We start from the raw sequence: 14322 nt of genomic DNA, 5'->3' as shown, positions 1-14322 counted from the left end.
GTTAGTGAAAATGACAGGTAATTGCACTGTGCAAGCAAAAGATACAAATCATAAAATATAGAAAGCAACGTAAATCTACTCATTAAATGAAAAATGTAATATTTTATACCATTCCACGTTTATCTTAGCAAATAATTATGTACAGATTATAAATAGTTGAATTGTAACTTACATCATGGTCTCTATAAAAAGGCTCTCTTAAATCATTAGGAATATCACCGTTAAAAGCCTTTGATAGCAACCAGAGAATTGAAGCTTTTTCTTTGGCCTGAAATAAAATGTACAAAAATATTAATGTTTGCAAATTCATAAGCAAAAATTTAACTTCAAAAAATTTCATTGGCTACTTTTAAAATATTAACAATGACAATTAGGGCTGGATAATTATACCAATATTCTGCCATAAATCAATATGATATATATTTATTAAAGCAGTAACGATTTCTAGATTTCAAGTCGTCAAACAGGACTTAATTATGAACCAATTGAAATAATATGACATAGAAATCTTTACTAATAATAAAGCTCAAAGTCTCTCTGTCTGGATGTCTGTAGGATGTCATAGCGCCCAGACTGTTCGGCCTATTTTTATGAAACTTGGCACAAAGTTAGTTTGCAGCATGAGGGTGTGCACCTCGAAGCGATTTTTCGAAAATTCGGTTTTGTTTTTTTTCTATTTCAATTTTAAGAACGCTTTCCGGAACAAAATTATTATAAGATTTGACAAGTAAATTACGAAATTATTATGACGTTGAATGGGGAGAGCGAATGAACATAGCCAATTGGCCAGAAATTCATCATTCATTATTTGTAAATATACAGGCGAACCAAATGACCTTTTAATTTTCAATTACGGGCAAAGCCGTGCGGGTACCACTAGTCCATAATAATCCTTCTCAGTTCTGTATGATATATGGCAACTCTTTCAGATTTCTCAGAAGTTTTACAGATTTTCACATCTTTTTCCCATTATGAGCAAAAATCTTCAGGCTTTTTAGTGTTTTGTATGAAAGAAAAAAATGTATCTTGCCAATCACGGCATAAAAGAGACTTTTGTGAAATGTGGCTCCATGTTATAGCTATTGAGAAAGTTGATATAAAAAATCCACTATGTAGATGACGCCTGGCAAGTCTTTAGGGAATGGAACCCAAGCGAGCCTCCCCCGTTTCAATTGGGTGAATAAAACCATCAAAACATTACCGATAAAATACCAATACTATGTTAGCTTGGAAAACCACTGAACCTTCTGCCAAAAAAAACCCTTTACATCATTTATCGATACATTGGAACGAAAATATTTGAATTCGAGCACATGTACCCTTTTCGTCCCAAATCCGACCATTTCATTGATATGACTGGTGAAACGTAGATTTTGGAGTTAGGGTACAATAGGACTATTTTTTTCTGGAAATATCGGGTTTTGTAGAAATCAGAAAAAACTTCCATCTCTGAATTCATGTGCACTCCCCCTCTCAAAAAAATTACCCCCCCTAATGAAACTAAAATCCTTTTACAGGGTTCGTACTCAATTTCAGAAATAAAATGAAGGAGTTTTGAAGGAGTAAAATGAGATTTTGAAGGAGTACTAATGAGCTGTCCCTGAATGATGTCGCTCTTTTATTCATCCTGGTGGTACCAAAAGGTCATTTGGTTCGCCTGTATAGTAACAAATAATGGATGATGAATTTCTTACCAATTTTCTATGTTAATCTGCTCACCCTTGTTATGGTAATTTGCTTGTCCATATTATGGAAATTTGCTTGCCTACGTTATGATAATTAGCTTGATAAAATGCTCTTAAAACGGGGCTAGAAAAAAAATCGCTTCGAGGTGCTCACCAGTATGTTATAAACACATTTTGTGCCTAATTTCATGAAAATCGGCCGAACGGTCTAGGCTTTATGCATGCAAAAGACAGAGATCCAGAGACACAGACTTTCAGCTTTATTATTAGTAAAGATATTTGACTCCCTTCCCCTTTGTCAAAGTGTCACACTTCACTTTACTACTCCTCTTGTCACCATGTTATAATATATTGTTATAATAACTATGTAATGTCACATTTTGGTCTCTCTCTCTCTCTCTTCCTCTAGTCACAATTTAATGAACCTGTGTCTGCCTCAAGCATGACATCACTTGTGGATGTGGAGTGGATGACCCTTTTTACAATATCATAACTGCGATTTACTACACAATTTTTTTTAACACAATCACTTAAAGTAAATCTACTTATGTATTTTTAAATATTTAAATAATAATTAAACAAATTGATTTTTGCGGCTGAAAGTGAAAGAAAAGCAATATTTATAAAACTTGAAAAAATAACCAAGATCCATTTAAGCATGTTTTACTTCACTCATGAAATGTCTTAGTCATCTAATATTTTCACCTTCAACTTTTATAACTTCTATGCTCAATTTGTAAATCACATCTTTATGAAAAAATAAATATATGAAATTACTACATCAAAATTGTAATTATACCTTTGCCCTTGTGACGATCTTAAATTGTTGTCGATTGAAGTATTTTAAATCACTGTCACAGAGGAAAATTATGCAGTCTTGAACTAAAAAAGAAGGAGTTTTGAAGGAGTTAAAACCAAAATGAAGGAGTTTGAAGGGTCCTTTAGAAAAATTTCCTGAATGAAGGAGTATTGGAGGAGTTTTGAAGGAGCGTACGAACCCTGTTTTAACACACCCTTTGTAAAAATTTTAATAATTTAGTCCTGTGCAACGATCCCCCCCCTCTCCCTCATGCCTTATCCATTATTACTAAATTAAATTGCTGGAATATTTACTTATCAAGATGCTCAATGGCTTTTTTTTTTTTTTTTTTTGTAGATCTTAATAAGCAGATAATATAGCCAGGAGTGCCCCTCCCCCCTCCCCAAGTGTGATGACCCTCTCAATTTTACTGGGCATTTTAACGCAAGAAAAATCTGATTCCCAACAGAAAAAAGACTAAAATCCTTTTAAAGTAGCTCCTCTAAAAATTTCAAAGGGTAAGTCACATGCCCCCCCCCCCGGGGGATGCCACCTTTAACTATTACTGTCAGACATGAAAGTGCCAGATAGGAATAAAAGCTGAATTCAATGTGGATTGACTATTATTGCAATAAGAATGATCACATTTAGAATTAGATACATAAATCAGGATGTTATGAACTGCACTGAAAATGCTTTCAAAAATGCACAGTGAAATGAATTATTGAGACGAATTACAAATTACCGATGCGTTAAATATAAGAAAGAAAATAGAGAAGAAAAATAAATAAATTATTAAAATAAATACTAAAATGGGAAGATTACAGATAGCATATGTTAAAAAAATAGCTTTCAACTTTCAAAAGAAATTAAATGCTTGCAGGATACAAAGGATTGAACTCTCAAACATGGCGGGTCATTTTCGGCGATGCACGTGTTCGATGTTGGCATATTTCCAAAACTAATTTCTTTTTCATTTATGTGTGTTTGAAATAATGAAAATTCATTTAAACTACAGCAACTACTTTATAAAAGTTTTCTCCATTCACATTTTCAATCACAATTTCTTGACAGATTTGGATTAATCTCAGAAACACCCAAAAAACCTTTAAAAAAGCGAACTTCCGCGAAAACGCGGAAAATTTTCAGGTCATTATTCTAATATTAATTTAATGTTAGAATAGATTGCTGAAATATTTGCTTATCAAGATGTCTGACGAATTTTCTCTATTGCAAATGCTTTACTTATGTAATGTGCATTGAATTTATGTCATGTGTATCCCCTCCCCCCTCTTGCGCTGTGTAAGTAGGGCAAAACGCAAATTCTGAGGAGACGAGAACATTTAGGTACTAAACAAATTCTTTCTTCATACACAAATTCAGTGTAACATGTCTTCTGGATTATTCTTCATTTGAAAGATCTAGTTGATGAAACATTTTATCAGTCGTCCCGGCGACCTGGCACTCGGTCTTAGTCGGATCCTAGAGGAAGGCTTTAAAAATAGAGAAATTGCGAATCAAAGTTATTTCTCTATCTTCTAATTACTGTATTACTCGACCAAAACAGTTTATGTTATAAAAACAAGGCTGTATAAGAAAATCTACGGAAAATATTACACAGTAAAATCGCAGTTTTCCGGGAATTTGTGCGACTTTTTATATTGCGTTACTTTTTTTTTTACAAAACTGTGCTGTTTAGTTACAACAGTTGCAAGTTAACAAAAAGGAATGTTTCAAGTTTGCCCTCCAAAGTTTCTATATTTAAAATTTTCTACGCCAAATTTTTTCATACTTTACGTAAAAGTTTTTTAAAAATATCGAAAAATTTGCATTGATTTTCAAATTAGAAGTAGGTGAGATTGTTGGGTACATTTTTACCAGCAATACACCGACCATTCATCACATTATTATATGGGAAAGCTTTCTACAATTCAAAAAACAAGCCAAGTGTACACCTACTTAACCTACTTTTTGCGAAGTATTAAATTACGCAAGATTTTACTTATTCAAAAATTGTTTAGAACATTACTTGGGAAGCTACGTTGCTTATGAACAACATTTTTGTTGCATGTTAAAAAACTATTAGGCCCTTTCTTTTACCTCAATATATAATGTCTTATTCATATGATAACAATTAACTTAAGTTTTAGAAACAAATAATACTTTGAAAAAATAACTGTGATAACTTTTCCTCTTCAGTTTAAATAACAAGTTATGACGCAAATAAGCAGTTTTCAAAGTTGTGCATATAAATAGCTATTAAACTAGATAACTATATTTGTGTATAAATATCAGGTTCATTCAAAATAATATTTACATCGAATTTGCTTTTAAAGAAAAGAGGAAAACAACGAAACATCGCATGATGTTTTAAAAAAATCCATATTTGACAGAAGAATCGAATTCTTGAAAAATCAACATTCAAATGCTATTTACTATACACAAATGTCTGAAAATAGCAAAGTAAAGAAAAATAATTGAAATGTTAGTAAGGCGAACAAACATAATTATCTTCCTTTGATATTTCTTCATTTACTCTCTCTTTTTACTTACAACTTACGAAAAAAAGCATAAGTGCATTTATTTGTTTAACACTTTGTTTTATTTTGTGAGCCAGATAATAAAAAACTCATAAAAATTTCTTTTGATGCAAAATGCATTAAAATATTCTTTCAAAAATTTTTGGCATCATCAACCAAAATTATTAGCAGAACGAGATTTTTTGTTCAGAACAGAAATGGAGCAGCTGAAAGAAAAAAAAAAAGAAAAAAAAACCCGGAAAATCGGCGGGGGGGGGGGGGGGGCTTGCAGCTTGTATTATCGAACAACTTCGATAATACAAGCTGCAAGATAATTTAATTTCAATATGCACCAAAGTATTATGAGGTACTTTTTTCATTGAAACTAAATAAATACACAGGGCCGAATAAAATCAATAACATCAATTAGTGAAAACGTTTAATGAAAAATCTCAAATATTTTCGTTCAGTGTGTGTGCTTATATGTGAGTACACATGTACATTAATTAAAAAAATATAAAAAAATGATTTAGTGATTTATAAAAATTAAACCTTCCTTCAAAAACTGCCGAATAATTAATGGACTAATTTGGATAATTTTTGGTGCTTTGAAAACTTAAAAATCAACTATCAGTTAGAAAACAAAAAGGTCTTTTAATAGTAAAATGTTTAAGAAGGATAAAATTAATTGATACACAGAATTGAACTGTACATAGTTAACAGTGCGCTAGATAGGGGATGTCAATTCCTTTCCAATAATATGCAGATCCAGTTTCTGATTTCAGAGGGGGATTTCGTACAGTCGGACCTCCATATATCGAAGTAGCAAATTGCCGGAAAAGAAATCGATATATAGGAGTTTCGATACATAGAAACGATCTCATTTTATCCTAAAAATCTTCTAAAGCATTAAAATTAAAGCTAATTTTCGTGTATGAAATCCAATTTCTAATTTATAAGAGCATCGGATTGAATGCAAGTTAATAATTAAAAATATAACAGAAATTACATTTTTGTGCCATTATACATCTTCATTGTTCGGCAATTATTTTGATCCGCAACATAGGTGATTTTCGTTTTGACAATGTAATCGAGAGAAAAGTAAAAAATCAATCTACTTAACGTGAATGATTTTTAATGCAGCTAAAAAGACTAGGAATGATAATCAACAGACAAAAGGGATAACTTGAAACTGATTTCACAAAGTTAATGGTTACAACTAAGATTTGAAATAAACTTGAGGGAATTTAAGAACTCCAGAACGGAACAACAACCTATCTACACCCCCCTCAACCCCAGATTCCTTATGAGTTAGGTAGCAATGTTCAAATTAGTGAACATATTCCCCCCCCCCCTAACCTTCATTTTTCATGAGACAAAAAAAAAAAAAAAAAATCTACGAATGTCTCTAAAAAAATCGATGTATAGAGAATTTTTCGATGTATAGAAACAATTTTTCTATGTAATGAACACAGAAATTTGCTGGGATTTCGATATATAGAAAATTTTGATATGTGGAAATTCGATATACGGAGGTTTGACTGTATCATTAAAAAGAGGGGAGGGGTCAAAGTGAAATTTTTGGGCACAAATAGGGGGTCTCTGACGAATATTTTGAAAATAAACCCCGAAAATGCAGCTGTAGACCACTTAGACTTGGTCTCTTAGGGGAGGGGGTCATGACCTCCCCTCCACCTCGGATCACGCTGGGCTCCAATGTAAACGTTACTTCTTGAGACACCTAGTTACAGTTCTGCAGTTGGGGAGAGGGGCCGGAATATTTGGAATTTTAATTTAAAAATAACATAAAAGCAATTATATTGCTTTCAAACCACCTTTTCAGGCGAGTCACCCCAATTCCCAAGGTTAGTCCCAGAAACAATTGTTTCCAACTACAGCACTACCTCTAGTTCGGGTAAATCTAAACTGGCAGCAATGCGAAGGCTATGCAGATCCTAATCTCACCGTACAAACACTACCAGGTTCGGTTTGCCAAAACTATTGTTATAGGAACTTTTTCCCAATATAATGATGTTGCGATTCTTCACTAATACCCTTTATAACTACATTTTTATAACAAAAATAATCATCCAAACATTTTTTCTCTTTTCTTCTTTTTTTTTATTTTTTATTTTTTTAATAACAAAACATCGAAGAAACATCGAACGCAAAGCATCGATGTACGGAAAAATATCGACTGAAGTGTTAGCAAAAACACGCTACTTTGAAAACATCAACTTTGATGTCGCATCACATACAAATATTAACTTAATTATTTATGTTCTCATTGGTTTTCAGCTTGAACCAAGATGTTTTTTTCACTAGTTAGAAAAGAAAAAACATTTTTTTTAAAGGTTTTCACAAGTCTGTTAGTTTATTTGCTAAACGTAACATTCAACTAATTCTAACTAGTGTCAAGAAAATAATACATAATATAATTTTAGCTTTTTAACAGTAAAATAAGAAATAATTCTAATATTAATAACTATATTAATAATAATAATAATAAATAATAATTACCTCAGTCAAAAATCGCAAGAACCATATATACAAAAAAAAGAAAGAAAGAAAGAAAAAGCTTGTTGCAAATAATTAAATCTTGAAAATATTGAGCGTAAGTAGGCTTGCAAGATTTCTGAAATGCTCAATCGAGACACCGGACCTGCCCCCCCCCCCCCCGCCCCCTCCTTCCCTTCCAGCATTGCAAGTATTCAAGAGGGCACACAGCCTTGCTTGGTTTTTAGGGTGTTTTATGGGGCAGTTCATTCTCAAAGATATGAATACATGGTTTCTAATTATGAACCTAAAACAGGGGTACTTAGAAATGACAAAAGCAGACAAATTTCCTACATATTAATATTTACAAGTTCTTTTAGTAAGAAGAAACAATTTGAAGGACAAATAAAAATTGAACAATATTTGCATACTTTTTATTGGCTAGGACTATTTTTAAAAATTATTTTTTGGTTTTAATCTTGTTGTAAAAATTCTTACAAGCTAGTCTGATATTAATTTTACACATCAATGTTCAAAAAAGAAAGTAATTATCCTAAATATTCATTCGCAGTAAATTATTTTTAGACTTTTTTGGTCATCTACAATCTAACTTATCGTTTTCCGGGACGCGAAGAAAACCAGCCAGGACACCGGGATTTTGTCTGTAAACCGGGACGTTTGGCAAGCCAAAGTATAAGAGTCAGGATTTCTCCCCATTCCCTCTTTTTCTTTCTTTTTTTTTTTTTTTTTTTTTTTTTTTTGTAACATTTTTCAGCATCAAACGAACACGTTAAAAATATTTTAAATGTTTATAAAAGTTTAGTAGAAATGAACTTCTCACGAATTACGAACAAAAAAAAAATAAATAAATAAATAAAATAAAATAATAATAATAATAGTAAAAATAAAACTAACCATTAGCTTTAAAAGCGGGCCTTCTATCAAAATTCCCCAAATTCAAAAATTATTTTTCCACTAATATTTTCATAAAATGAATCGACTTCCTCTGATATTTTTGTCTCTTGAAATTTTTTTTTCTTCCCCAAATAGCCAAATTTTCTTATAAAATTCCCTAACTTTTTTTTTTTCTTCCCATTTTCGCTTTTTTTTTTTTTTTTGTCTTCTTTATCTTTTTATTTTTACTAATAATAAAGCTGAAAGTCTCTCTATCAGGATCTCTGTAACGTGCATAGCACCTAGACCGTTCGACCGATTTTCATGAAATTTGACAGAGAATTAATTTGTAGCATGGGGGTGTGCACCTTTAAGCGATTTTTCGAAAATAAGATTTTGTTCTTTTTTTATTTTAATTTTAAGAACATTTTCCCGAGCAAAATTATCATAAGATGGACGACTAAATTATCAAGTTATCATGATGTGGAAACGTAACGTGTTCAAACCAATTGGCGAAAAATTCATCATGCATTATTTGTAACTATACAGGGGAACCAAAATACCTTTTAATTTTCTACTACGGGCAAAGCCGTGCGGGTGCCACTAGTCATAAATACAAGAGCCTGACCGAGAGATAAGAAATAACCAAATATTTTTTTTTCTACTCGCATTTACTATTCTGCTTCTGTATGTAAATTTAAACTATGACTTGTATATATTTATATATATCCAAGAACATTCTTCATCACACTTTTTTTTGCCTGTTTCACGTATCAATTAGTTACTCACGCAGGACTATTAATGCGAATTCCGTAGCATAATATTCCACATAATGCGAAATGCGAATTCTATCAAGTTGAGCAAAGTTAAACCAACGCTGTTTGATACAAACAATGTAACTACCAGATGTCAAGACGCGAATTTAAATACGAAAAAAAAAAAATTCCGGAAGTTTTTTTTCCCCAGGTTTTCCACAAAAAATTCCCCTCAAAACCCATTTCCCCAAAATTTCCCCAGAGAGCACCAGATTTCCCCAAAATGGCGAAATTTCCCCCAATCTGGCAACACTGCCCACTAGCAAAAAAGAAGTATACTTTAGAGAATATATTTAAATCAAATTGGCGATCGTTGTAACGGAAGTTTTAGAAAGTTTACGAACTTTCATTGAAAGAACTAACGCATATGCTCGTGTATGAATTGCGCAATTAAGAGCCATTGTCTGTAAGGATCAGGCAGGTTGTGACTGTTGACATTTTTAATTTTCTTTATTTTTGCAAATGTTGTTCCTTATCATGAATGTAATGTTTGTGCAAAATATGAGCTTTGTCTGCCTTACCGTTTTTGGAAAATAAAATTTTTTAATTTAGGGGGCGTGGCACATTTTTGCGTGTTTTTCAAATTTGCAGATTTTAAAGTTCTTGTTGCTTTAAGCGCCCATATAATGACATGGATTTTTAAATTCTATACTATTATATGGTCTTCTTAGATACTATTACAGCTGTCAAATCGCTGTCACTACGAGGGCGACAGCCACAAACTCCGTTTAAAAATGACCGAAAATGAATTTTTTTACTACATTCAATGTCAATTTTCTCAAAGCGCCTTCATGATGACACCAACGTTTTTACATAAATTCCTAGATACACTTGCATACATCAAAAATATGTAATAAAATTGGTGTCACTATAAGGGCGCCAGAAGATATTTGAACTTTTATGTGACAAATTTCACAAAAATGCAAATGTTTAAAACCTAACTACTACTCTCGCCCTCATAGCAGAGATCTAAAACTAATTAAGTTTGATAACCAACATGTTCATCTAACATATGAACTAAAAAGATCGGTGTCACTCCTATTACTTTCGAAAATATAATCATTCGAAATTAGTACGTTATGGAGTTATTTAAAAAAAGACTTTTCTAGTTCGAATGGCTTTTCGCACGGTTTGTTTTGAACTTTAATATAAAATTACAGTAGTGACACCTAAAATAATATGTCTCTAATGCTTTTTATAAAAAAAAAGCTTTATAAAAAGCAATAGAAACACAGTAAATCGATATAGGTACAGATGGACGTATTGTGTAATGTGCATTATAAGCTAAAATAGTCGTACTAATATTCATATTTTTTCAACCATACTAATTTTTTTATCTTTTATTTACATTAAAAATGCAACTATTTACAACATAATGTCTTAAATAGTTATAAACATAATATATTATGTAACGAGCATTCAGAATCTGAAACATAATTTGAGGATGATGTAGACTAAAACAAAGAAAACATAAAAAATCAAATCACCCAGTTTCAGAAAGACAGTCATCTCTTATTGATATCTGGTAATTTTGTAGCACTAAAGCTTGGGAAAACATGGTATCCCGGAGAAGTAGTAGAAATTGACCATTTGCTTATCTGAATACAACTAGCCCCCTCATAGCAGAGATCTGAAACTAATTAACCAACATGTTTGTCTAACATTTGCACTAATAAAATTAGTGTCACTCCTACTACTTTTGGAAATATAATCATTCGAAGCTAGCATGTTTTGGTGTATTTTTTTCATTTATTTTTTTTTTTAATTTATTTTATTTGTTTATTTATGTATTTTGTTAATTTACTCTTATCACACCCAGATAGTGTTTTTGACCATATATTTATTTTTAATTTATTAAAAAGAATTAACGTTTAAAATAAACCAGTGGCGCACACAAGGGAGGGGTCCAGGGGGTCCGGACCCCTCCCATAGGTCTTGCTCCCCCCCCCCCCTTGATTACGATTCTATGTATTTCGTCCGTTTAATAATTTCAAACGAAGGTAACAGTAATTTCAGTTGTAATAAGTAAAAAATAAAATCTTAAAAAATTAAGATTTTTAAAAATAATGTTTATTTTTGCAACAAATTGCCTAAAACAAAAGAATGGTGATTATCAGTGGTTGGAAGTAGCGCGCTACAAGTAGCGACGCTACTGTAGTAGCTACATTTTTTTAGTAGTTTGTAGTGTAGCGCACTACTTTTTTAAAAAAGTAGAGTAGCGAGTAGTTCGCTACAAAAAAAAAAGTAGTTTGTAGCGATTTCTGGAAACTACTTTTGAATCAAGTTTAAAAAAAAACGCATTTTCAAACGAATCTGACTGGTGAAAGTCTTACGCGAGTAAAAGTTGCACCAATCAGGTTCGTAAGACTGAAAAATTCGAGCTGACCTCTAACATATAATTTTGACGTCATGTGTTGTATCTGTTTGACGCCATTACTTTGTTTGGCATAGAAACTTTCACATTTTCCCAATATTCGCCTTGAATAGAGCATGGCTTAAAAAGAAAGAAACGATTTTTTTCCCGTTTCCTGCAAACTTTGCCCGTTAAGCAAAAAGCTTTCGGTATTAATGCCATTTGCACATGCAGTCGAACTAATATTTAGTACCCAAGAAAGAAGGTGATATAAGCCCTGCGCTTCCGTTAAGAAAATTTTCGTGTAGCGGGTGAGGAAATATAAGTTCCTTTAAAATTAACTCATATAATGAAAATTTAAGTTTTTCTCTTTTGTTGATGCACTTCATCATCTAAATCAATTTTATGTATATGTATGTCTAGTCTATGTAAAATTTAAATTAAATTACGATTGGATTTATCTCAAATTCAAGTAGCCGAGTTGCTCTTCTTGAATGAAATACTACTGTCAGGAAAGGATTAAAAATTTGAAGGTTGAACTCCTTCCACTTTTAAATCCTTTCTTGCAGGGAATATTCGTGCAATTGGTAAAAAATGTTTCGATTGACGAATCGTTTCAGTAAAGGAAGAAAGAATAAATAATTTATAGCAATATTCCATGTTCAAATGAGCCAATATATCAATCTGAAAATTTTGTTAATTTTTTCATTCAATCTCAAACGGTGTGTATGTGTATGTTATTTATTTATTTAATTTTTAAAAAGTAGCGAAGTAGCGACTACATTTCAAAAGTAGTTTGTAGTTGCTACATTTTGAAAAAAGTAGTTGTAGTTGTAGTTAACTACATTTGTGCTAAAGTAGTTGTAGTTGTAGTTCGCTACAAAAAAAATGTAGTTTTTCCAACCACTGGTGATTATACATGAATACACTGTAATAACTAGGGCTCGACCGATGGCATTTTTTGGCCGATGGGCCGATGCCGATTGTTGGCCGATTGTTCAAAGATGGCCGATGGCCGATTGCCGATTGTTTTCCTCCAAATGGCCGATTGCCGATGGCCGATGCCTTTGGCCGATGGAAAAAAAAATAACGGAATTAAATTGATAAGGTTGTCAGGGATTCAAAGGATCATTTATTTATTTCACTTTGCTTCCTTTCTACACACAAGGACTTGTAATCCAAAAAAAAAAATCAAATTTCGACCTAATTTCTATTTTACGATCACCCATTTAAACTTCACAAGTTTTTTCCACACATCTGTACACGTATATGTACCAAAGAACATAAAGATGACCAAAAATATACATTTTGAACACTTCCTCATTTAATTATCGCAAGTTCTCTTGTGATGTTTTCATACACGTAAACTTGCGTCACTCAGAGACGTTATGAAATAGTAAGTTGAAAACTCATACGTGTGTAGTCTAAAATTTCGAGGACAAGCAGTATAAAACCTTACCCTGAATAGTTCACATTATCGAAGCACATCTATCTACAAAATAATCACCTTCAACGACTATGCACTTCTGCCAACGTTCGTATAGCTTTTAGAAGTACTCCTGGCAGTCATTTTTCGCAACCTACTGTAAGTAAGGCCTCTTGCGCTGCTGCTTTAACTTCATCGTGGGGAAAAAGGCGACTTTCATGTTGAGGATGCACGGTTTGATTGCTCAATGCTCTGATATGACAAACAAATAACGTAACGTTTCGTCGGACTTAGCTCCGTGTGACTCTTACCTGTTCCCAGAAAAAAAAAACATTTGCATGGACGTCGCTTTCTTCCGTCAGGAGAAGATAAAGCTGCATCATAGTAGGTTGCGAAAAAGGCTTCCAGGACTGTTCCCAAAAGTTATATGAACACTGGCAGAAGTACATAGTCCCTCAAGGTGAGCCTTTGAAGGTGGATGTGCTTCGGTAATGCGAACAATTCTGGGTAAAGTTGTATACAGCTTGTCCCTGAAATTTTGGATCGTACTACGTACAATCTAACTAGGATGTAGTTATGCTTCTCTTTTTTGACTGTTGTATGATGATAGAGGAAGAACAACAGCCAAAAAGAAAAAAAAGAAAAACAAAGACACTGTTTAATAACCAACTCATTTGTTTTTTTAAATTGAACATATAACTAAGATTTCAGCAATATTGTAATAATGTATGAATTATGCACATTATACATAGTTTAAAAACTTTAAATTATGTTGTTTAATCATTCAAAAAAAAATTAGAATAAAAATATGAAACCGTCAACAAATTACGCAATTAAAGTGGAAAGATTGCACGTAGACATTTTTTAGTCATGAAATTAAACAAAAAAAGGTAACAGATAAATTACAATGTTATATCATAATAGGAATATTTTTATACTTAAAATTTATGAATGGAAAAATTTGCATTTTTCATAAAAGCTATAACAGTGACATAAATTTTTCTGAAGAAAGAAATAGGCATGAAAAGAGTGAGGTTCTTAAAACGTTGCTACAATAAACAAACTCGATATTTACTCCCAGTTAATAATAAATGAATACATATGCTACTTGATCTGATGTTTGCACACATAATATTGAACAATTTGATTGTTTAAAATCTTTTATGAAGCACTGAAGCACTACAAACAAGTTCAAATTAAATTTTTCAATTTAACAATAATTTGCTGAAATTTAAAAAATTGCTTACTAGAAAATCCTTGAAACTTTTCTATAACTTATTATTAAAAATATGATGAAAACAAAAATAGCTTATTCATTGATTTTATAAAAATACA

General features: G+C 32.0%; 1 protein-coding gene across 1 annotated transcript in view; it reads right to left on the bottom strand.

Annotated features, from left to right (window-relative positions):
* LOC129228375 (calmodulin-regulated spectrin-associated protein 1-like) overlaps positions 1-14322 on the bottom strand; it is an 80927-nt gene that overhangs the window by 46469 nt on the left and 20136 nt on the right. Inside the window, 1 exon segment of the mRNA XM_054863052.1 lies at positions 173-268. Coding sequence (XP_054719027.1) covers positions 173-268 — 96 coding nt within the window.

Source organism: Uloborus diversus, chromosome 8 (genome assembly GCF_026930045.1).
Source record: "Uloborus diversus isolate 005 chromosome 8, Udiv.v.3.1, whole genome shotgun sequence".
NCBI lineage: Eukaryota > Metazoa > Arthropoda > Arachnida > Araneae > Uloboridae > Uloborus > Uloborus diversus.
Note: the sequence above shows the minus strand (reverse complement) of the source record. Positions and strands in the feature narration are given on the sequence as shown.